The sequence below is a fragment of the Azolla caroliniana genome, unplaced genomic scaffold, assembly GCF_043228905.1.
Source record: "Azolla caroliniana isolate FFs.n. ecotype wild unplaced genomic scaffold, voAzoCaro1.0.p SCAF_11, whole genome shotgun sequence".
NCBI lineage: Eukaryota > Viridiplantae > Streptophyta > Polypodiopsida > Salviniales > Salviniaceae > Azolla > Azolla caroliniana.
This window is the reverse complement of record NW_028230446.1, coordinates 16546404-16571153: the sequence shown is the minus strand read 5'-3', so window position 1 is coordinate 16571153 and position 24750 is coordinate 16546404. Positions and strand designations below refer to the sequence as shown.

Below are 24750 nucleotides of genomic sequence, written 5' to 3'. Positions count from 1 at the left end.
AATGAGTTGATGCCATGTGTTGTCAATGTAATGTAACCAAAGTCTTTCAAATGACTTTCACATAAGGTTCATTGAACACATGTTGATGATTTTCTTATATGTGGATCAACGCTAGAAGTAAAATTTATGTCCAAAACATAGACACCAAAATAAGCATATCAAGGAGAACTTGAATGCAGAGAAACCTAAGTACTCTAGGGATGGAAGATCACACACTCCTCTTTAAATGTTTGAATGTACTAATGAGATAATGGTAACTTTTTTAACCTTCTAGCCTCTTTAAACCATTTAAATCCGTGGATTGACTACTATTAGTGACTCTAAGTAAATAAGGATATTCATGCTATTACCATACGACACCATTACCCCATTATAGATAGTATCCAAAGATGGATTGTTAATTGAGTCATTGAGTAAAAGAAATACCTTTCAACTATTCACCAAAAAAGAAAAACTATGATTACCCATGTACCAATTATTGTCATTGTCATGTATTTAATCATGTCTTGTCTTGTATCGACTTGCATCGCATTAAAAATTGTATCAATTTATCTTGTTACAATAGCAACTGAAGATGTCCAATGATGATCCAATAGCTTGTCATAAGTATGTATAATATAGATTTAAGTGTAGTGGGAACTTATACTTATACATCAATGCAATTCCATGCTCATAAGAATTCCTAGTTTATTAAACATGGGTGTATTTGATTGTTGAAGTAGGAAAGAATTTAGCTTATTAAAACTATAATTATGAAATACTATCAATGATGATAATAAAAAGTGGGTTAATAAACAAACACTATGTAATGATATGATATTCATTCATTTATTGAACTTCAGTTTAAAATACATTTCAATAAACATGCTATCATTTATTGTTAAGCTTTCAAACTTAAGTTTAACCAACAACTTAAATTCATAAAGTTTGATAATAAAATTATGAAAGTGGGCATGCTTCTCATGTCTATCATTTTTCCCATGGGCACCTCTATCTCACTTCATTTCCATCTTCTATTCCACGGTTTAAAATTGAAAATCTGGTTATTTGACGTACTATTACGTCATTAGCTATTTGGATATATGGAAAGCGAGATGTGATGTCGTTTTTAATAATGCTCACATACATATCCGCACCATGCTTATTGAATTCTAGTTGTTATTTGTCCATACACTATGTGGTCAATATGATGATCTACAAGGTTCGGTTGATGTTCTATGCCAACGTCAAGTGGACTTTAAGAAACGATGGCAAAGGCGTCACTTATTTTTAAAGACAACTTCTGGTCTGAGGTGGAATTATGTCATACCTTTTTTTATTTATTTATAAAGTCAAGATTCACCATGGTATTAATGAAAAGATGCCCAAAGGCTACAAAGTATCCATACAATCTATTACAACCCTCCTACCCACATGAATGGACATGTCTAGTAGCGGAAACCCTCATGCATGGTCTTTTCAAGACAGGGGGCGGAAAAAGCCATCTTGGTGGAGCATATCTCCATGTTATTCTGTCCCCAAAATAGGTGAAAACCTATGCCTTTTTCCAAATTTCTCAAAATTGTTGTTGCTTGCGAAACACAACATCAAGCTCACCATGTATTGCCTCATATTGACCTCTTAGATTCTGCAGGAGCATCAACCATATCTCCTTGACTAACTCAACCGCATTCGGTTTGACATTTTGAAATACACACTTACATCTTGCCTTCCATAACATCCAAACTACTAAAGAAGATACAATAGACCAAACCTTGTCTTCTTCCAAACAATGGATTGGCGTAGTATAAGAGGCCTCCAACACGTGTCTTCCATTAGAGAGGAGAAGAAAATCAACACAATCCCTTTCATAATTCTGTATTTCTTTAGCCAACCTTCCCCATCTCACAAAACCCCATGTGTATGCCTGTTTACCATAAATAGGATACAAAATTCTCAACACTCTTTTCCATACTGCTCTAGCTATAAGACATACCCATAAAACATGGTGCACCGTTTCATTGGGAAAACATGCCATACCTTCTTTTTTGTTGCATAGCTTGTAGTTTGTGCTCCACTTGTTTCTTATATGATATCATCTGTTTGATCAAATGTTGGTATTAGCCTTTGTATCACAATAGAGGTGAGGTGAAATGTTTCCTTCTGTTTTCTATATCTACATTTCTCAAGTAATATACTAAGGTGTATCTTTCTTCTTCTTTTTTAAAATGATGGTCGTGCTTTTCGTTAAGCATAAGTGAAGCATTTAGATCATTCAAGTGCCAAAGCAATATTTTTATGATCATTCCATTGGTTTTCATAGAATCATAAGTTTGGATATATTCTTCTAGATTTATAAAATACAAGCTAATGTATTCTTCGTAAGTCAACAGTCCAATAAACAACTCGTGTATTTTTATCTATAGGTATAGGAACCAATACAAACTTTTGGAATTAACATACCTCCTTTTCTCAAGTCACAAAAACAACAAGCCCACCATAGTCAACTTGGTTTCAACTCAATCATAGTCATCTCTAGCTAGCATAACTTCTAGTTTAATAACTATTGACTCGCTCTTCCAATTCAATGTCAATTTGCAATGTTCATACACTATCCCATGAGTTCTTGGTCTACCTACTAATGCATTACAAGACAATTTTCACGTTGGCGATAAAAACATTCTTACTTTCAAAAGGGAATTCATTCTTTGTAGGTCACACAACTTAAATGTCGAGGCCAAATCTCTAGCTACCACCAAACTTATGTCTTGACCAAGCAAGAAGAACTACATGAAAACCACATATTGATTTACTTATCAACTAGACATGTTCTTGATTTAATATAAGCCACATGGTTCCATGCATCCCTTCCAACCCTCAAGGTTGAAATCATAATGTAATGTCCCATGGTCTTTATGTTCCTTAGATTAAGCTTTTGGGAGTTCAGTGGTCAATGATACAAAGAATGCCTCATAGTAACCCAACTCTAATGGCTATTCACCTTGACCCTTCTATAAGGTCATTTATTGTGACCTTATAGAAGGGTCAAGGTGAATAGCCATTAGAGTTGGGTTACTATGAGGCATTCTTTGTATCATTGACCACTAAATGATGCTCAATATCCTTTCTAAAACCATGAACAGGTTCTTATTTTAGTATTAGTTATTCATTTGATATTTCTCAAAAATATGGTTAAGACAATGCATGTTGTTGATGACAACTAATTATTCAAATGAGACTATTACCACATTTTGAATCCATGCTAGCTAATTTAGGAATCTAACAATGTTACAATGGTGACATTCAATTTGTAACCTCTCCATAGATATTCAATCGGAATAAATGCATGTAATATGGCTTCGATAATTGAAAGAGGTATCAATGCTACAAAGCACAATCATTTCAGGTGGACTTGTCCATGTTGCCAAGGAATATCACCACAAACAACGATGAACATGGCATCTACTTTCCAACTACTACATTGTATCTAAAAATCCTAATACCAACACTCATATATGTGGATGGTTTAGGATAGACAAACATTGTTTGTCTCATACAAAACAATTAACACCTAATTTATGCTAGGGTTATGTTTATCACAAATGTTATAATAGTTTATTGGAACAACAATAAGATAGAGAATTAGAGGTTAATAATGGAAATTCATTCATTATTACTTATTAAACATTCATGATTGTTGGATTAGCCATTTGGGATAGGGACAGGGATTGGGTTTGACTCCTTTCATGAGTCCCAATTCAGATTGGGTTGTGTGTTGATCTTGACTGACCCAACTCTGTTTGGGACTACATGAGCTTGTCTCAACTTTGCTTATGACTCCTTAGGGTTGTTCTAAGTCTAATTGAGGCTATTTGGGACTATCCCAACTTCGTTTGGGGTTGCTTGGGTCAGTCCCGACTAAGTTTAGGACCATTTGCCAATTGGGACTATTTGAGTACACTACAATGTAGATGTTGTTGTAGGCGAGGAAGGTCGTCAATGCGGAAGATCGAGAAGCATTCGATTCTCGCTGGATACCTGCGTATGACAGTCTCTAGGTCGTTGCACAGAGAGAGAGAGAGAGAGAGAGAGAGAGAGAGAGAGAGAGACAAAAGACTCTTTATTTCACAAAGCAACAATACAACAGCCAACCTTACAAAAAGGTTACAAGGTCACTATATATAGTGACCGACTTAGGGCAACTACCCTTTATGCTAATTACATAAATGGCCAAAACGGGATAGTGTGAATACGTCCATTATACACATGTATTCGACACTCCCCCGTAATGGGCGTATACATGGGTTATCTAAGATTACAGGTATAGACTTGGGTTCTCGGACATATCAGCTTTGTTCGAGTCGGCAGGGTCCGAAGGCAGAAGACCGAACTGGTCGGGTCGGAACAGTTGAAGCCGATCATTAAGGAACTGATGTCGGTTGTCGGGAACCATCCTGCTCTGTGTCCGGCTCTAACCGGACTGGTTTGTCGTTACGCCCATCTGATGCCGAAGAGACCGAAAGCGGTCTGCCGAAAGACACTTGGTCATTCCATCTGCGACATTGTCGGTTGTGGATATTTTCTCTAGACCGATTTTCCCTGAGATGACGCAGTCCCGAACGAAGTGATATCGAACGTCGATATGTTTGGAGGCGTTGTGGTGAACCGGATTTTTCGACAAGGCAACAGCACCTTGACTGTCGCTGTAGACAACTGGAGCCGAGTCATGGTCGACTTGTCGAAACGTGTGCGCCAGCCGACCGAGCCACAAAGCTTCTTTTGCTGCGTCGGACGCAGCTACATATTCTGCTTCGGTCGTTGAGGTCGATGTGCACTCCTGAAGTTTCGACTTCCACGAGATTGCTCCATTGCCGAATTTGAAGCAGTATCCGGTTGTTGATTTCCGACTGTCTATACAGCCGGCGAAGTCCGAGTCGGTGTAACCGACTACGCCTGAGGTTCGGTTCGGACCGAAAAGAATGCCATGGTCTTTTGTGCCAGCCAGATATCTGAACACATGCTTGACTGCGTTCCAATGCGATCGGCCAGGATTGTGCATAAATCTGCTAACGACTCCTACGGCATGAGAAATATCAGGCCGTGTCGCGACCATCAGGTACATAAGGGAGCCGACTGCCGGTGCATACGGTACCGACTTCATATCTTCCCCCTCCGAACCGGATGTCGGGCAGTCTCGCTGAGAGAGCCGAAGATTCATGGGGAGCGGGGTTGAAGCAGATTTGGCTGATTGCATGTTGAAGCGTTCCAAGACACGTCCGATATAGTCGGTCTGAGACAAAAAAAGATGTCGTTTATCGCGATGCCGACTAATCTTCATGCCAAGGATGTGTCGTGCCGGACCGAGGTCCTTCATAGCAAACTTCAACCGCAGTTGCCGAATGAGATTGGCAAGTTCGCCCGCGTGGCGTCCAGAAATTAGCATGTCGTCCACGTAAATGATGAGGAAGATGGGTGATCCATCTTGAGCTGTGTTGGTGAAGAGACAATGGTCCTCATCGCTTTTGGAGAAGCCGATCGATTGGATGAAGTCGTCGAACTTCTTGTACCATTGTCGGGGTGCTTGTTTGAGGCCGTATAGACTCTTCCTGAGTCGGCAGACTAGATGTTCTTGGCCAGTTGCCACGAAGCCTTTTGGCTGCTCCATATAAATTTCCTCCTCGAGATCACCATGGAGGAAGGCTGTTTTGACATCTAGCTGAATCAGCTCCAAGTTGTCGGCTGCCACTACGCCGAGAAGAAAGCGAAGGGTTGTCATTTTCACCACTGGTGAAAAAATCTCGTCGAAGTCGACGCCATATTCTTGTCGGAAGCCCTTCGCAACTAATCTGGCCTTGTACTTTGGGGTGGTCGAATCAGACGTCTCTTTTAGTCGATAAACCCACTTGCAAGGAAGAGCACGTCGGTTCCTAGGTAATTCGACCAGATCCCAAGTCTTGTTTGCCCGAATGGAGTGCATTTCCGACTCCATCGCCAGATGCCAGGTGGCTGAATCGACAGATGTCGATGCTTCTTCGTAAGACGTCGGTTCGCCGGCGTCGGTGAAGAAAATTCCAGGAGAATACCTCTCCGGAGGTTGCGACAGTCTCTCGGATCGTCGAGGTATGATTGGACTGGTCGTATCGGGTATCGAGGTCGGATGGTCCGAAAGCGGATTGTTCTGCTGTGCCGAGTCGGAGTTGTCCGAGTCGGTAGTGTAAGGTTCAGCTACCCGTGAAGCTGACCGTGTGTTGAGAGCGGGGCCTTCTTGAAGGGTCGGCACATCGGAAAATGTTACCCTTCGGACTTCGATCGGTTTTTCGACTGATGGATTCATAGCCGACTCGTTGAACACAACGTCCGAACTTCGGACGATTTGTCTGCGTTCGGGATCCCAGAGTCGGTATCCCATTTCGCCGTCTGATCCATATCCAAGGAAAATGCATTTCCTGGACCGAGGTGCAAGTTTTCAGCGATCATCTTTCGGAATAAGGGCGTACGCCTCGCATCCGAAGATCCTCAGCTTGTCGTAATTCGGCTTACTGCCGATCCATAGTTCCTGAGGAATTTGAAGTCCTAGAGGTCTACTTGGCGACATATTTATTATGTGTACTGCCGTGAGTAGAGCCTCTGCCCAGAAGCCATCCGACAGTCGGGAGTGTTGGAGCATGGAAACTATCCGTTCTTGGATTGTCCGATTCATTCGTTCTGCAATCCCGTTTTGCTCCGGATTCTGTGGTGCCGTAAATTCACGTCGGATGCCGCGTTGTCGGCAGAATTTGACGAATTCGTCGGATTTGAACTCTCCCCCATTGTCGGTCCGAAAGCATTTCAGTTTTCGGTCGGTTTGATTTTCTACCATAGCGAGCCAATCGGAGAAGATCGAGAAGACACGATCTTTGGTGCGAATTGGATAAGCCCACACCTTTCGAGTCGAATCGTCAATAAAACTGACGAAGTAAGAGGCACCGCCAAGAGACTGATGAGGCATTGGGCCACAGACGTCCGAGTGGACTAAATCGAGAGGTCTCGTTTCTCTTGGTGCTGATGTCGGGTGTGATGCGGCTGCTTGTTTGCCATACTGGCAATGCTCGCAGAATTGATGGTCGGAGAAGGAGAGTTTGGGGATGTATCCGGCTCTGGATAGGTGCGTGATGCCGGCCTTGCTGAGGTGTCCTAGTCTTCGGTGCCATAGTGATGACACAGGAATATCCACCAAGAACAGGTTACCCTCTCTGAGCGTAAGATGTAACGGATACAGGGAGTGTATCTTGGGTCCTCTAGCAAGCAGGAGGTTCCCCCTGTGGAGTGTCCACCCTCCCGAAGAAAAACCGGCACGAATGCCGTCTTCATCTAGTTGTCCGACTGAGATCAATGGCCTTGAGAGCTCGGGTACATGTCGGACATTGTGGAGTACAAGTGTAGAGCCACCTACAAGGTTGAGCTCTACTGTGCCGATTCCGATGATGTCACAGTGTTGTGAGTTGCCGACTCGAACTGAGTCGGAGTGACGGATCGTATATTGCCGAAATTGGGATCGATGAGGAGTCACGTGAAATGACGCGCCCGAATCCAAGAGCCACGTGCTCGATTCTTCAGTCGTGAGCAGAACTTCTGATCCGACTGGATTTTCGATTGATAGTATATTCGGGTCGTCCGGTAGTACATCAGCTGAGAAGCTGACGTAATTGATCTCCTCATGCCGGCCACTCTTCTTGTTGTTCTTGTTCTTGAGTGCGCGGCAGTCGGCTTTGATGTGTCCGGGTTTCTTGCAGTAGTTGCAGATTCGGTTATCCCGTGACTGGCTCCGTCTTCGCTGATTGTTCGGCGGCCGTGAGGAATCTCTTCCTCGTATGTTCGATCGGTCTGTCGAACCTTGTACTACGTAAGCGTCGTCTGTTGAGTCTTTGGCGAAAGACTTTCTCCGAGCTGCTTCGGTCAGGATTGCGCTCGTGACTTCGGAGTATTTAACAGCCGTGGTTGACGCGTTGCACACGGTTGTGACGAAAGTTTCCCATGATGAGGGAAGGCTGCTCATGAGTATCATTGCTCTGAGTTCATCCTCGATTGCCGTCCCCTGTGACGAGATTTGGGAGCTTATGCTTTCGTACTCGTTGAGGTGTGCTTGAACCGAATCGGATTCTTTCATCCGCAAGTTGTAGAGGCGCCGGATCAGAAACATCTTTGTTGCGGCGACCTTCTTTTCGTAAGTGTCCGACAGTGTTTTCCACAGTTCAAATGCTGTCGTACACGATTGCACCGTAAAGTATACCGATTCCGATAGGTGCATCCGAATCGTGGCGCGGACGATTCTGTCCAGCTTCTGCCACTCAATTGGTTTGTATCCTTCTGGAGGTTCTTCATTTTCGATGGGATCGATTTGCCCCTTGACTATGAGATAGTCCTGCATTTGCTCCTTCCAGAAGTTAAAGTTCGATCCATCGAACTTTCGTAGACTCATTTCTGACGAGCCGGATGTTGATGCCATCAAATTGGGTTTCGGTTGACGAAGCTCGGTTCGGAGTTGACTACGAGCCTTGTTGGAGTGCAGCCGGTTGGCTCACCCGATATCGTTCTAGTCGGATTTGAACCCGAGTCGGTTCGGCTTCGGAACTTGCTCGAATTGACTCCGGTAACTTGAGGGACAGAACCGACTGGTTTTCCCGAATGTCGCCTAGTCGGAGTGAGCCCGGTTCGCTTCGGATATATATGCCGAATACCGATTATTGAAACCGATTATCTGGACCGATTCGGCTTCGGTTGACTGCAGCGATGAGAGAGACGGATCCGACTGATCCTCCCGAATGTCGATCAGCCAGATGAAGCACGAATTTGGGTTGTTGTCAGAGTTGCACAAGGGGATTTCACCTCGAGCGGTTACGATCACAGGGGACAGAGTACAACCTGCTGGCTTACTCCAAGCAAGGGGATCTAACGCGATGAGGTGCAAACCTCATTTTTGTTCTTCTTCTCTCTTTCTTCGAATGACGCGAATACTGTGCAGGCCGTGTTGAGGTGAAGAACCGAATGCTGTGCAGGCGGTGATGACGGCCGAACCTTGCTCTGATACCAGATGTTGTAGGCGAGGAAGGTCGTCAATGCGGAAGATCGAGAAGCATTCGATTCTCGCTGGATACCTGCGTATGACAGTCTCTAGGTCGTTGCACAGAGAGAGAGAGAGAGAGAGAGAGAGAGAGACACAAAAGACTCTTTATTTCACAAAGCAACAATACAACAGCCAACCTTACAAAAAGGTTACAAGGTCACTATATATAGTGACCGACTTAGGGCAACTACCCTTTATGCTAATTACATAAATGGCCAAAACGGGATAGTGTGAATACGTCCATTATACACATGTATTCGACAGATGTTATGCAATTATGTGCACCTTGCTATGTGTTGACAATCAACCACACTAAGACACAAACACACAAATATGTTGTATGTCATGTAGCATTCAATAAGAAAAAGGTGGCTTGTCACTTAAATTATGGGGATAAACACAAATCATGGTGTATGTATGTATATATTTACAAATATGACTATGTCCAGGCCCTAACAATGACAAGAATAAGTGATATGCAAATGGATACATCTCATTACTTCTATTTCACACACACACACACATGCGCGCGCATGTGTTATCTTAATTCATTATGGTGATTCCTTTAAAAGAAGTGAACAACCTATGGAATATGTGCTTATGGGGTTATTTGATAGAAAGAAACAAATAAATACTAATGATCAAAGTATTATTATTTTCATATATGGATCCATGTATATGTGTTCACTTCAATTAATTAGATTAAAATGGAGATGAAAACAAAAAATAAGTGAACGTGATCTTAGTGACAAAATAACTTCTTTATGCACTTGTATAGAATAAATTCAATTAGACATATAACACATATTTGCATAAGCTAAAAAATCCATATGTATATTCAATAGCATATAACCAACGATTGTTTTTATCAAAAGAAAGATACATCATAATTGTTAATGTGAACCTAATGAAATTGACATGGCCAAGCGATATCGACCATAAACAACAAGAAGGTGAAGGGACACAATATATGATATGATACCAATGTCACAACCTAATCAATTGCTCTTTCTTTCTTTGAGTAGATTATGTGTCACGAGGAGTAAGAAGAAGAAGATTGACAAATGTGTTATTTCTTTGAGTAGATTATGTGTCATGGGGAGTAAGAAGAAGAAGATTGACAAATGTGTTATTTCTTTGAGTAGATTATGTGTCATGGGGAGTAAGAAGAAGAAGATTGACAAATGTGTTATTTCTTTGAGTAGATTATGTGTCATGGGGAGTAAGAAGAAGAAGATTGACAAATGTGTGCGTTAAAGCATGTCCTTGCAAACACATGAAATGCATTTATATGATAATTCATTTGCAAAAAAGCTTATATGCATCTCCACCCCTTGCCCACAAAACATTAAGGTTGTGTATCCAAGGATGTCTTAGATTGACACAACCTCACTTTTGGTCATGACAACCCTCGGAAAACAACACACGCTCATTATAAGTAACCCAAAAGTTTGACTAAGTACACATGATCACGGCCACACGAACCTGTGAGAAGATAGGTGTTCTTGTTATACTTGGACTAAGTCCAGACATTGAAGATCAACGAAACAAAAGAATCTGCCCAAAAATGAAACCATTTAGAAAATGTACGGAAATAAAGCATTGATTATGTATATAACTAAAATGTATAAGAAGTATAAAAGTGAAAGTATTTGATTTTTTATTTAGAGAATGTCATGGACAAGAATTGGCAATGCTTCCATTTTGGCTTAACCGTTTTAGTGTTGTCAAAACCAAACTAGTTAAGCCTCAACTGGTTTAGGAGTTTTCAAACTTGAACCAAACCGATTCCCAAATTGGTTAAGGCTTAACCACTTTAGTGTTGTCAAAACCAAACCAATTAAGCCTTAACTGGTTTAGGAGTTTTCAAACTTGAACTGAACCGATCCCCAAACTGGTTAAGGCTTTAAGTTAACCGGTTTGGCAATTTGCTTGGCCCAAATTGGTTCAATTTGGGCATTAGCTGGTGGGACAACATTGTTTTTAGATTTTGACATTGTTTCGATATCGTGAAGCCTTAGCTTCATGACAACAATGTTGATTTCTAGTCATGGAGATGATTTGGAAATTTACTAGAGACAATTTAGAAAAGTCAAAGAGACCATTTTAAGGAATTTGAAAAAAGGTAAGGAGAAGCAAAGACAATGTATTGTTGAAGAAAACAACCAATGAGAAGAACACTTAGAAACACATTGGGATTCAGTGATGAGGCACAAAATATAGGTACGAGGAACGAATTTGAGAAGGTGCACAATGATGGTCCATGGGATGGTGGAACGACTTTATCAAGATGCACATACACTAATATGAGTAGAATGCAAACTAGTAATACCACCAATATGAAACCCTCTACACCAAACTAAGGATGTGGTATCACACCAAATAATGTAAAAGAATGAGCAAACTACTATTGGACATATGACTGGCGTGGAAAATTCACCTATGCATTTGAGATATGGGGTGGGACCGCATAAAATTGAAACTAGGAAGGTTGACTTTTGTCGTTTAATGGTTCTGGGTGTCAACAATTGTATTGGAGCCCTTGGTGCTTCTTTACATCAAGCGTCTTGTGTTGATTCATGCAAGCACACTTTTAAACACACACATGTGTGTGGGATAATGTGTTTGTATTCAACGATTGTTTGTGCTAGAATGTGTATGTGTATGAAGCTAGACTTTTGCCACACTATTAGAGTGTCTATCTCAAAACGATAAAGAGAAGAAATTACCTTCATGAAGGTAGTTAGCTTTCTTATATAAGTTAAAACCCTACATCCTTGTATGTTTAACACTTGGTTTTTTTTTTATTCTAAAAAATGTTCAAGTGATGAAACATTATAAAGTTATATCCCACTATAGTATTTAGCTGTCATTCATTATGAATTAGCCCCCACCTACGGTTACAAATTACAATTATGTTCGTCACAAGGAAGGATATAGGAATTAACAAATGTGAAGCTATATATATATATATGGGGAATTTCAAGAACATAAGGTTCCTGCTATCGTAAAGATTTTCGCCAATGGTTTGAAAATTGAATGGAATGTACAAAATCGATTGTGGTTCTTCACACACGGTCCAATTAACAATAATAGTGAAGATACTATTTTATACTAGTTTAATATCTTGGTACAAAAAGATGGATGTCTTCAAGAGCTTTCGAATACACTTTACCACATAAGAAATGATCAACTAAGTGACAAGTTATGTGGATATGAAGTTTGCGAAGAAGAAGAGAAAAAACAAAATTACGAAATATCCCACATAGATAGGATAAATAAGGATCCCAAATTATATAAGTAGGGCCAAAATCTATTATTTTATGTTTATGAGTGGATCATAAAATGTTCAAGGTAACTTGAGCTAAATTAATTGGATGAATGGGTGTGGCCTAGCTACTTATAAGGGTTTTGGCTGACCAGGCGGATTCGGCAAGCTGGCGACAACGACGGATGGGATTGGATTGAACTAGTTGGGACAGACAGATCGGTCGGTTGATCGCGGTGCATGGTGTTGGGATAGACGGATCGGTCAGTTGCATGGTGTTTTGAAGATTTTCGGTGTAAATACAAGACCAAAAGCCTAGTAGTATTTTGTGTTTTAAAAGGGATGTGATCAAGGCTTGAACCTTCTACCTCCAAGATGAAAGTCAATAGGCTTACCACTAAGCCAAGTCTTCAAAAGTTTTACTTTGATCATTTTATATCTAAATTAGTGACATGGTTATCATGTAACACATGTAATACATGAGCGCCAAATGGCAAACATGCATCTCATGCATGTCTTGCACCCTCACAAGCATCATGTGCATGGGGGCATCTATAAAAGAGTGGATGGAGAGGAAAAATGAGCTAGGTATTAATCAAGCAAGCTTTGTACTTTATATTAAAATTAATATTAAGAAAATAAAATCATTATCCAATTGATGATATATCTTGTTCCTCAAATCTAAAGTAAAGGGTTCAATCTTAATCTCTCTCTCCATTTCAATCTTTCTCAATCTAAAGTCAAACTTTCTATCTTATCTCAATCTCTCTCTCTTTTAATCTATCTTAAATACTTTCTCGCCAAAGCTAGTGCAAACTTCGAATCCTTCCGATCCAGAACCCTGACGGTTCCGCCTCACGATCCGCATGTAGTGACGGATCTTCACGACACCGCCCTCCCGTAGGTCGTTGGGAAGGTTTCTAAGTGCCGCTTGGATGCTTTGAGGAGCTCTGTCTTATCCAAGGCCTAATTTGGCCTTAGCTAGGACATATTTAAGAAAGGCTCTAGAGCTTATTTAGGAGTGTTCCTATGTCTAATTAGGGAGATTGGCCAAAGGATGATTTAGGGAGTTCCTAGGTTTGATTAAGGGAGCTTAGGGACAATTTAGGGATCCTTACTAGGTGTTATTAGGGTCACCTAGGGACGTTTTAGGTTTTTTTAGGATAAAACCAATTTCGAGCATTGGAAATTCCCCCATGGCTATTTTTTACTTATTTTTTAATGTCAAAATTCATCGTGGTATTAATGAAAAGATGCCCAAAGGCTACAAAGTTTCAATACAATCTATTACAACCCTCCTACCCACATGAATGGACATGTATAGTAGCGGAAACCCCCATGACTATTGTGGGTGTGGCTCATTAGTAGAGTGTCAATCACTTAGAAGCACAAGTACAAACCTCACCACTTGTTCAAATACCATGTGTTAATCTCGAAATTCCTTGAGTGAAGTGGAACGAGTTCTCACCACATTTCACTTACAAATATGCCATAGCGGTCCCCCATGATTTAGAATCACATAGGCACAAGATTTGCAACTTTTTCCAAGCTAGGTAGATAATAGAGAAGAAATTTAGATCAAATTGCTAAGGCGATTACAATTTCCACAAAGTTGAACCCTTTTACATAAGGTGAAAGAAGAATAGAATGAGAAGGGTTGTTAGTGGGATATTCTTTAGTTTCGGATTATAGAGTCTAAAATCAAGCCAAATTTGTGTTTATCTATCTGTATATATCAACAACATCATTGCAAATTCATCATGAAACCTGACAAGGAGCTCTTCTACTCATTAGGTAGATTTAAGGAGCTCTCTTATAGTTCCATTGTTGTCAATTACACATTGTGGCCCATTTTTTTCCCTTTGTAGTGAGTAGTATTGAACCCTTGACCTACTTGTTTGAGTGCTTAGCTCTTATCAATCGATCTTCTTCTTCTTTGCATTTCTCAAAGCACAACTTCAACCTGAATCCTATTGTAAAACTTGACTTCCTAGTGCATTTCTCCCTTTGCACATGCCACACCACGACACCGTCAAGCATTAAAAAAGAGATACTTGTATGAATGAAGTTCACTACCTTGTTCATGGAAATAGAACATAACCTTTAAGTAGACTACTTGAGAGGGAATATATCTAAGGGTATCCAAAGACACACATTTTGTTTTGTGTAAGGAGTGAGGATTCTAAACCAAATGGTACATGTCAAGAGAAAACGAGAAGGGTAGACCCTTAAAGAATGCTACTCTAGGATAGGGAAATCAAGAGCCCTCATTGTTATCACTTGTTTAAGGTATACTACCATTGGGAGTTCATGTGTGATCACAATGGCTCAAGGACATGATCATCCTCACAATCTAGGTGTAACACTAACTTTGTGGCAATTCGATTACCATGAAATAGCTCTCCTACTTACAACTTGGTTTAGATTTTATCTAGGAATTGGCAATGGTTTGGTTTAGGCTTAACCGGTTTGGCCTTATCCAAGCCAAACCGGTTAAGCCTAAACCGTTTTGGGACAAAAAAGCTGAAGATACCCAAAAAACACCACTTCCTTCTACTCTTCTTCTCCTCCTCATAACTCTCGGCCTTACCATTGATGAGTCAAACTCAACTCCAAGTTCCACCTCCACAACTCCCTCTTTGTAGACTACTATGATTGGTCGACTGACATCCATGAATCCCCTACCTCCCACCACCCGAACCACGAGGCCCAAGGCTATGGTGACCTATCACTCTTGGCGATCCAATCCTTCTCCAAAGAATGTATATAACACTGAACAACAAGGAGGTCCCCTGATCGCCCACTACGCAAGCTCTCTGTCCCTCTCTGTCCCTCCCTCTCTCGTCACTCAATAGTATGTTGCTTATGTCTTCCTGTCAGTCTCTCTCTATCAACTTTCAAGTTCCAAGTTCCAACTTCTAACTTCTAACTTTCTAAAGCCTAATTCTTAAATCACATAAACGGCTAAAACGGTTTGGCAAGGCTCAAGCGAAGCCGAGCCGAGCTCAAACCATATAGGTAGACTCAAGCCTAAACCGAGACGAGTCGCTAAGCCGTTTAAACTGGTTTAGCTAAACGGTTTAGGTTTGAGCCGAGCCGTTACTGCTCCCTAATTTTACCCAAACATTGGAGCAAAACTTGATGTCGATCTATTCTTGTATCCATAATTCTTAATAAGAAGATGAGAGAATGGTCTACATCCCACCCATACAATAGTCAAGATGGGTTCCATTAAATTGTTGTTACACTTATAGAACAACGGTTACCCAAAATTTCAATTGTCATGATGGCTCCTATTCTTCAATGACTTGATGTTTTGACAAATCTTGGCATATTTTCCTACCAAGGTGGGATAGACCTAAACATTTATTTTGTATTCCATGACATTGGGAATGGGCCAAATTTGCGAAAGCCTAAGCAATAGTTTTTATGATTGTGATTGCATTCATCAACGACTATATCGACATATACCCAATTTGACCATTCAAGCAACCATTCGGCTACTACAACTACTTTGCATCCTCTTGACATGTATTAGTGATCCATGCACCTAAATACTATGATTGTGGCAAGCTCATATTAGGCTTGACATTCCACTCAATAACGATATGCTAGTAGCAACTATGTTTCTCTCATCTCAAAGGCACTTTAAGTATTGATGTTGGACGTAGTCTATGGCAACTAGCCAAACTTCGGAGTAAAGCCTAGAAAACCCCTTCTTTGCAAACATTGATACTTGGATAGTGTGCTCAAACATTGATTGACAATGATCTAATGCGAATGAAATAGCTCATTGCGAGATCACACAAGGGTTCCTCATATGTCAAGCATAATGAAGATCATTCTTGTATGCAAACTAATACACTCACCCACCCATACACTCTAGCAAAGAGTTTGTTCACATCACAACATGCATGCTCTATCTCAAAGAACACGTGCTCACCAATCACAATCGTGCTCTATCAAAGAGAATATGTTCACCACACAATAAATATATATTAAACTCAAAGGTCCCTCGTACATTAGAACTCTTGCCTTTTTATGCAACTTGCAAAGTGGGAAACCGTAAAGAGTCCCTTTCACATCACAAGCCCATTGAGCATTAGCCATGGCTACCTACTAAAAGATAGTTTCTTAGAAATTACACTATGAGCATGTTTTTAGAATACATTTGACCTATGATCAATATTCTAGATTGGATTTATTTTAGTTCATGTGGATAATAAAACCAAAGAATATGTCATTATTGCCTCGATCAGGGATAGAGAATTCAAAATTCCAACATTGTTTATGGGCCAACCACAGAGAGAATGTGAAGAGAAAGTCAAGTCTTGAATACCTATAATGGGAAGAAGCTTCCGTAACGGTAGTGTGAAATTGTGCTATGATAATCGACGAAAACAGACAAACTATAGAAGGTCATGTGTTTAAACCTTGCATTCTTGAGTTTCATCTACCCATGTTGTGCAACGATCGAGATTTGAGAGACCGACAGACACGGGACAGAGAAGAGTACAAGTATAAAGCTATATAGACTAGGATATAACCCGGTAGAAAGGTGCTAATAGAAGGAGCTTTGTGGATTCTATGTGAAGTGAGTCCTTTTGACCTTGGGTATATATAAATGCGGTTTGTAGAAAAGATGGTGAGAAGCAAGCAAATAGTGAAGGAAAGAGGGGGGGGGGGAGAGAGAGAGAGAGGGCATCATGACCTGAAAAGCAAAAAAGAAAGAAAGCAAAAGAGAACAGAAAGCTGCGAATGAAAAGAAGAATAGAGCAGTAAAAGAAAGAATGGTAAATTTATTTATTTATTTTTATATGACCTTCCCCAATGGAATGGAATGATGGTGGATTCAAAAAAAAAAGAAAAAAGAAAACAAATATGTACAACGTTGTATGGTAACAAAAAAAAAAAAAAAACAACAACAATAAAAATCAAATAAAAGGCAAAAGACAAAGTTAAGGAAGGAAGCAAATATGAAGAGAAGAAGAGAGAAGGCTCTACACCCGAGGGACAGATCTGGGATTATCCGAAACTACGCCGTTTTCAGACCTGTCGTTAGTCTGTCCGTCCGTCCGGCCATGTCCGGCCGCGTCCGGCCGACGTCGTAGCTCTCCTCCTCCTCCCTCTCTCTCTCTCTCTCTCTCTGTGTACGCCTCCCTTTTTTTTTCTCATAAATGTAGTGTGGGTCCCCCCGCTCTCTTTTATTCCTTATAATAATAATAATATGTAATATACAAATATACTACATAATAAACTAAGATTATATATGTGTACTTCAAACTTTAAAAAAACATTTTGAATTAAATGAATGCTCGTCTTCTCAGTAGCAGAAGCTGCAGAAGCAGCTTGAGCTTTGGAAGCACAGCCCAAAAAAAAAAAAAAACAATGCATCATCATCATCATCATCATCATGATACACATATTAAATTATATGGAAGTCGTAGATTAAAGAAAAAAAAAGAAAGACAGACGAGAGCAATCAGCAGATCACACACTATATGGAGGGGAGGATAAGTTCAAATAACAAAGAGGATGAGGGAGGAGGGGCGGGCTAAATAACTACTAGTTTTGTTTTTACTTTGCTGGGTTTAGGGTTTAGTTTTGAGATTTTTGTTTTAAACTATGGACGTGTTTTGATTGGATTGAAGTTAAGTAGAAGAGCCTGTATAGGTGTGATAGGGCCTTTGGAAACGTGCCAAATTTAGAGGGAGGGAGGAGGGAACGAGATATCAAAGAGCGAAGGGGGCAGGGGATGAGATGGGAGTTTTTTGTGTACTTTTTCCATAGGGGGCTATCTCTCTCATGACAGAGTGAGAGAGGGATGCGGTGGGCATGACAGGCGGCCTAAGACAGACAGACAGACCCTTTACTACCACTACTTCTAGCAGCTATTAGATAAACTGGTAGCTACCTATACATACACATATGTATAATGTATATGACCATCATCAACGTAGAAATAAGCAAGCATAGGACCGATGATGAATGTGATATCAGCTCATTCATTCCTGCATATGTATATGCATATATGTATGTATGAACAGCTATGCCAAATGCCAATTTGCATGACCCCACATGCCTCCCTAAATGACTTTTCTTTCCTGAGCGAGCCCCCACCATTATTTGATATGATGTGTGTTGTTTGTTGCCTCTGCCTGGACCCCCCCATGTATTGCCATTCAATATCTACCTTAATCATCATCATCATCATGTATGTTCTATGCTTGTGTCATGGGTGGAACTCACTCATATATGTGTATAAGAAGAGTGAAGAAGGAGAGATGGATCAGAGAGAGAGAGTAAGACGGGACTTGAATTAGATAGATGCGTGGGACCCACGAGGCTTTTCCCTTCCTCTGTTAGTGTATGCGTGTGTGTGGTGGGGTCGGACCGTTTCATTCATCGCAGGTAAAATGTAGTTGTGCGGACGAAAGGCTGCGACGAGAAAAGTGTGTACAGAGTTTTCCTCATTTTCTGCGAAAGACTGTGCTGCTCTGGCATCGAAGGGAGCACCCAAAAAGAAAGAGAGAGACAGAGAGAGAGAGAGAGAGTGGTCATGGAAATGGCTCCATTATACCTAGTCTCTTTCTCTCTACAGCCCCCCTAGAGAGTGAGTCGTCAGTCAGTCTTACTAGCTATATACTATAGCTCATGATCTCACCTCTCTCTCTCTCTCTCTCTCTCTGGTACAGTCTATTACCCTAGCTTTTCCCAGTTTCTTCTCTCCTTCCCCTTCGCCTCCTCCTCCTCCTTCTCTTCTTCTACGCTGCACGTTCATTCTACGTCTCACATTTCCCTTTCGCAGGCTTAAAGGATCTGTTTCGACCCATTGCAGCTTTTATTTAACCTTGGCGAAAAAAACTAATTATCTTTTTTACTCTCTCTCTCTCTCTCTCTCTCTCTCTCTCTTCTATCTTTCTTTCTATGCTCACGTTCATCTTTAGTAACTAAAAGCCCTGGATGACAGAAGTACATCAGGCCCTGCACCAAGTTCCTTCTCCTCTCCCTCTCCCTCTCCCTCTCCTTCCTCCCTCTCTCTCTCTCTCTCTCTGCGTCTGTCTGTCTCTTCTGTCCCTCTGTCTGTCTATATCTATCTATGTATCTATATCTATCTATCAACATCATCATTGCAAATTCACCCTAGCCTGCCTCTCTGTTTAAGCTGGGAGGGGGAGGAGCAGGAAGGGGGGGGGGGGGGTGGTTGGTTCTCTGCTTTTGTTTATATAATATGTATATATATGTATGTATGTGTGTGTGCGCCATAATTCTCTACGACTTCTCTCTCTCCCACCTAGTATTTCCATTCTAGGTATCTCTCTTAGGTTAAAAAGCATAGAAAAAAAAGAGCTTTACGTTTTTTTTTCCTTCCACAGGTCCACCGCCTCCCCTCCCTTCCCCCCCCCCCCCCCCAAGCCCCTCTCCTCTGCATATAACGTTCAAACCTATTGTCCCCCCTCCTCTCTCTCTCTCTCTCTCTCTCTAGACATTTCAGCAGATTTGTTTCGCTTTATACTAAAGGCCGGGTTTGATTCTGTCTCCTCCACCTCCCCTTCTGTCTGTCTGTCTGTCCGTCTCTCTCTAGAGAGAACTGCTGTGACTATCTCAACCTCTATCTAGATATCCACTACACTACTACTACGACCTGCTCTCTCTCTCTCTCTCTCTCTTCACGGGTTGCAGCCTCCTTGAGAGTTCCATCCCCACAACCCCTAGGGTAGAAGCTGCCTACCCAGCCTGGTCTTCTCATCATCATCATCATCATCTTCTTCTTCATCCTCAGGGATCCTAAAATAACGTAGAGCTACATCTCTCACATTCATAAGCCACACACACACACACACACACACACACACACACACACACACACTCTCTCTCTCTCTCTCTCTCTACCTTCTCTGTATGTGTGTTGATCTGAAGGTCTGCAGTGGAAGAAAGTTCTTCCTATACGAGCCGAGGGATTGTGGAGTATACCCCCCACCCTTTTTAATCAGAGGAATGGCTTTTTTATTGTTATATATTTTTTAACCTTTAGCTTCTGCTGCAGGCAGAGAGGGAGAGGGAGAGGAGAGGGGGGGGTAGAGCATCTTTCTTTCATTCCCGCATCCCAACCATGACAATAATAATAGATTAATATTATACGCTGTCGTTCCCTTCGCTTGCCTGATCCCAATCGTCATATAAACCAAAAGCATAGCCAGAAATTGATGGCCTTGGACCCAGGTAGCCCATCCTCTCAGCAGCAGCAGCACCATCGCCATCATATCGTCCATTCAGGCCAGCATCACCAGCAACATAACAGTAGTAATTCTAGCAATCTCCATTTCACCTCATTCAATCCCCACCAGCAGCAACACCACCAATTCGTTCAATCGCATTCGCATCGCGATCCTCACCACACTCACCATGGCTCCGCAGAGAACCAGCAGCTGCAGCTTCAACAACAACAGCACACCCCGGATCAAGACCACAAGCCCCACCTCTTCGACCTCCAACACCAGCCCCTCGGCGGCACGGTCGCTGCCCATCACGTCCTCCACCCTCATCGCCAATCCCAGCTCCAGCTCCTCCAAGATCAGCAGCAGCATCTGCGCGACATGCACCATCACGAGCAGCAGATGCAGAGCATCCAAGGCCTCAGCCGGGAGTCGATGGGCCACGACAACGACAGCTCCGACAACGACGACGACGACGAGAACAGCAGGAGCACCGGTCAAATGGGGCGGATCAAGCGGCTCAAATCCGGTCTGGGCGGCGGCGGCGGCGGGCATATGGACCATCACCATGGGTTGATGGTGGTACGGAAGCCACGCGGGCGGCCCCCGGGCTCCAAGAACAAGCCGAAGCCGCCCGTGATCATCACGCGGGACAGCGAGAACGCGATGCGGCCGCATGTGCTGGAGGTGGCGGGCGGGCATGACGTGGTGGAGAGCGTGGCCGGGTTCGCGAGGCGGAGGCAGAGGGGGCTGTGCGTCCTGAGCGGGAACGGGACGGTGGCGAACGTGACGCTGCGGCAGCCGACGGCGCCGGGGGCGACGGTGACGTTCCACGGGAGGTTCGAGATCCTGTCGCTGTCCGGGGCCTTCCTGCCGTCGCCGTCGCCGTCGCCGTCGGCGGGGTCGTTGACGTCGGGGGGCCTGACCATCTCGTTGGCCGGGGCGCAGGGGCAGGTGGTAGGGGGGAGCGTGGTGGGCACGCTCACCGCCGCAGGGCCGGTGGTCATTATCGCCGCCTCCTTTCTCAACCCCTCCTACGAGCGGCTGCCGCTCCTGCCGGACGACGACGTCAGCCAGATGACGTCCTCCGCCGGCGGAGGCTGCCAGCTGGTGGGCGGCGGCGGCGGACAGCAGACGCCGCCTTCCGATGCCGTCTCCTGCGGCATGTCGCTTTTCAACACCAACTCCGCCGGCTCCCTGAATTGCAGCCAGCTGCCTCAAGACGTTCTGGCGTGGGCGGCTGCTGCTGCCGCCGCCGGCTCACGAGCCGCCGCCCCTTACTGATCGATCTCTCGCCATCATTTTCCTTCTCTACTCACTCCTCCCTCCCACCAATATACAATTCCATCCATTATTAACACAGACTCTCAAATTTCAGACTACACACACAAACACACACAGAGCCCTGAGACATATATACATTTGGAGTCGAAGGATGCAGGAACGGATTAACTTGCTCGTTGGTATATATATATATATATCCAGAAATTAATTATCCACAGACACGGCATTATACATCTATATATAAACATATAGATTATTGTTCCTCTCCTCCCTTCTTCTTCTTCTTCTTACCTGCCGCTCCCTCCCCCCCCGCCCCCACCTCTCTCCTCCAACTGATCTTCCTTTGCCTTGTAATTCTTCACCACTGGCTCTTTTTGTTTGATAATTGATCCAGAGTTTTTTGGCAGTGATAAATCAGAATCATTATTTGTTTAGATCTTTCAGGTTCTTTTTTTTTTAATGTTTATTTCTTTATATGTGTCGTTTACGCAGGACTTCATCAAATGGAGTTTTAATTATTGAACGAAAACTCATTCATTCATTCATTCATGTCCTGAGCATGCCATCCATCTCTGCAATTACAAATGTCTGCTTGTTTTCTTTTCGTGTTCAGGTCTTTGGGGAGGTAAAATAACACAAGTTTTAATGTGACACACCATTTCCTATAACGCCATCATTTTTGTTTCTTTCACATTCTTCTCCTTTTCTTCAGAACGATTTTTTAAGTTTGGAGAAGAAAAAGCCCTTTCCTCTGACTGACTCATTTTTGTCACAAGCAAAATGGCTTTTTTTTTGCTTTTTTCTTTGCCTTTTTAACTTTTCCATTCAATTAGAACGTGCGTCACCTTCATCTTCCTCTTTTGTTCGTTTCTTCGGTTTTTTGTTTGGCTCACATGATTCTCAGGGTTGGCTAGGCAAAAGTCCATCAAAATGAAGGGGGGGAAAAACAGAAACTAAAAGAAAACCCAGTTTAACTTAATTTCCATCCACACGTGATTTAGTTAGTTAGTTAGTTAGCATGTAAGCATTGTAGAGTTAGATAGTAAGATTTATAGCCCTAAGATGAAGGGTTAAATGTATGTATATGTGTATGTGTATGTGTTCTAGATAGGGGGTAGTGAGGGGTTGACTATTAATGTCTAGTTTTTGCTTTACTGCCTTTATGTCTGGCAATTGGCCAACCCTATTCCTCCCATCATTCATCGTGTGTCCCCTAATAATTCCTCGTGGAATCTTATATTCAACTTATCATCATCTATGTGCCCATCAATCAATCACTTCCCATATTCATTGTCATCGATTATTTTCGGTTTGGCCTCACCTTAAATGAACCATGGTCCCCCCCTCTCCCCCCCCTCTCTTCTCTACCTTGTCCAATATTGACGATTGTGAGAAGAGTTTGTGATTGTCCTCATCTCTCTCTCTCTCTCTCTCTCTCTCTTCTCGTGTCTTTTGTGCTCAACTAGTGTCGTGTTATTATATCTATGGTATGAAGGGCTACAACATTCATTCTTGTGTTGCGTAGAAAGTAGAACTATTTGGAGTTCATTGGTTTGTGATTTCTCTATGCATATCCAGAAGGGTTTTGATTTCGTTTAGGACAATATTTTTAGTTATCTTTTTTGAATGCAAGTCAACAAAAAATCATCTCAACTGAAATCATCACATCATATACTTCTTTATTTCAAATCATTACTCCTTTCTCTTGTTTTTTTGTGAATTTTCTTACAATGATGCCTATATGTTTGCCTTCTCCCTCTCCCTTCCTCTTCCACTTAGAACTTGTATGTGCACATTGTAAAGTTAAGGCTTATAATTTACATATGTATACGCCATAATTATCCATTATGTATCCTTGTATATGTTCATGTGAGAGAAATTCTTTGGTGGGTCTTTTAGTAAGCATGTCTTTATACCTTTAAAGTGTTGTCTCCATCTTTATGTTGTGTTAGTCATCTCACATTGACTTTTTGTATGCATTAGATATTTCTCTCTCTAACACTCTCGGCCATCACACTTGCATTTTTGTCATCATAATTGACTTTTTTATTCGCAGTATACCCTCTCTCTCTCTCTCTCTCCCCCAACACACACAAACACACACACACACACACACACACACACACACACACACACACACACATACAAACATTGTACTCAAATATATCTACTTGATATAAGGCATAACCATTACATTTCTTGCGCGAGGTTGAAACTTTGATTTTGTAAAGATTACGTGTGGAAGCTAAACACAGAACACAACCGGCTCAACCGGACAACAACAGAGGAAACACAGAGAGTATGAAGATACATTCTAAGCGGGAGAGACAGAGAGAGCAGAAGACAAAACAAAATTTCAATTCAAAATAATCACTCTGTTTATATGATTGTGCTCAATGAGCACTTTTATACAAGCATTGACTGTAGGATGACACAAGTACCATTAGTACTTTAATGCTCACATAAGAGCAGATGACACTAACTCGTAAGGTTATTCCTATTTACTAAAATAGGAATGTACGCCTCTAATGGCTTGGTGGCTTCTCCAACCGATCCGGCCTAACAATCAGTCTTCATCCGATGTGGCTCTCAGCTTCTTCAGCTGATCAGGTCTAGTCGATCGGTCTTCATCCGATTCGGATCTCGACTTCTTTAGCCGAATCGGATCCGGTCTATGTTGAGCTTGCTTCTCAACACTCCCCCTCAAGCTCAACTTGGGGTTCCTTCTACTCTGCAGGTTCTTCGTCTTGGCTCCTTCCGCCAGCTTGCCTCCTAGGTCGCTCTCCTCAACCCATCCGATCCCGCACACCTCGACCTATCCAATTGGCTTCTCTACTCCTCACGCCTTCGTTGGTCTTCTTCTTGCCTCTACGATTTGGGCACTCTTTGACCCGTCCATA

The 24750-nt window shown here is 42.2% G+C and overlaps 1 protein-coding gene across 1 annotated transcript; it reads left to right on the top strand.

Annotated features, from left to right (window-relative positions):
* The first annotated feature begins 19828 nt into the window (after nt 1–19828).
* LOC147858088 (uncharacterized) lies at nt 19829–22018 on the top strand. Its single transcript, XM_087327656.1, has one exon. It carries the CDS (start codon nt 20558–20560, stop codon nt 21848–21850), a length of 1293 nt encoding a protein of 430 aa, XP_087183782.1. The 5' UTR covers nt 19829–20557; the 3' UTR covers nt 21851–22018.
* Nucleotides 22019–24750: the final 2732 nt, after the last annotated feature.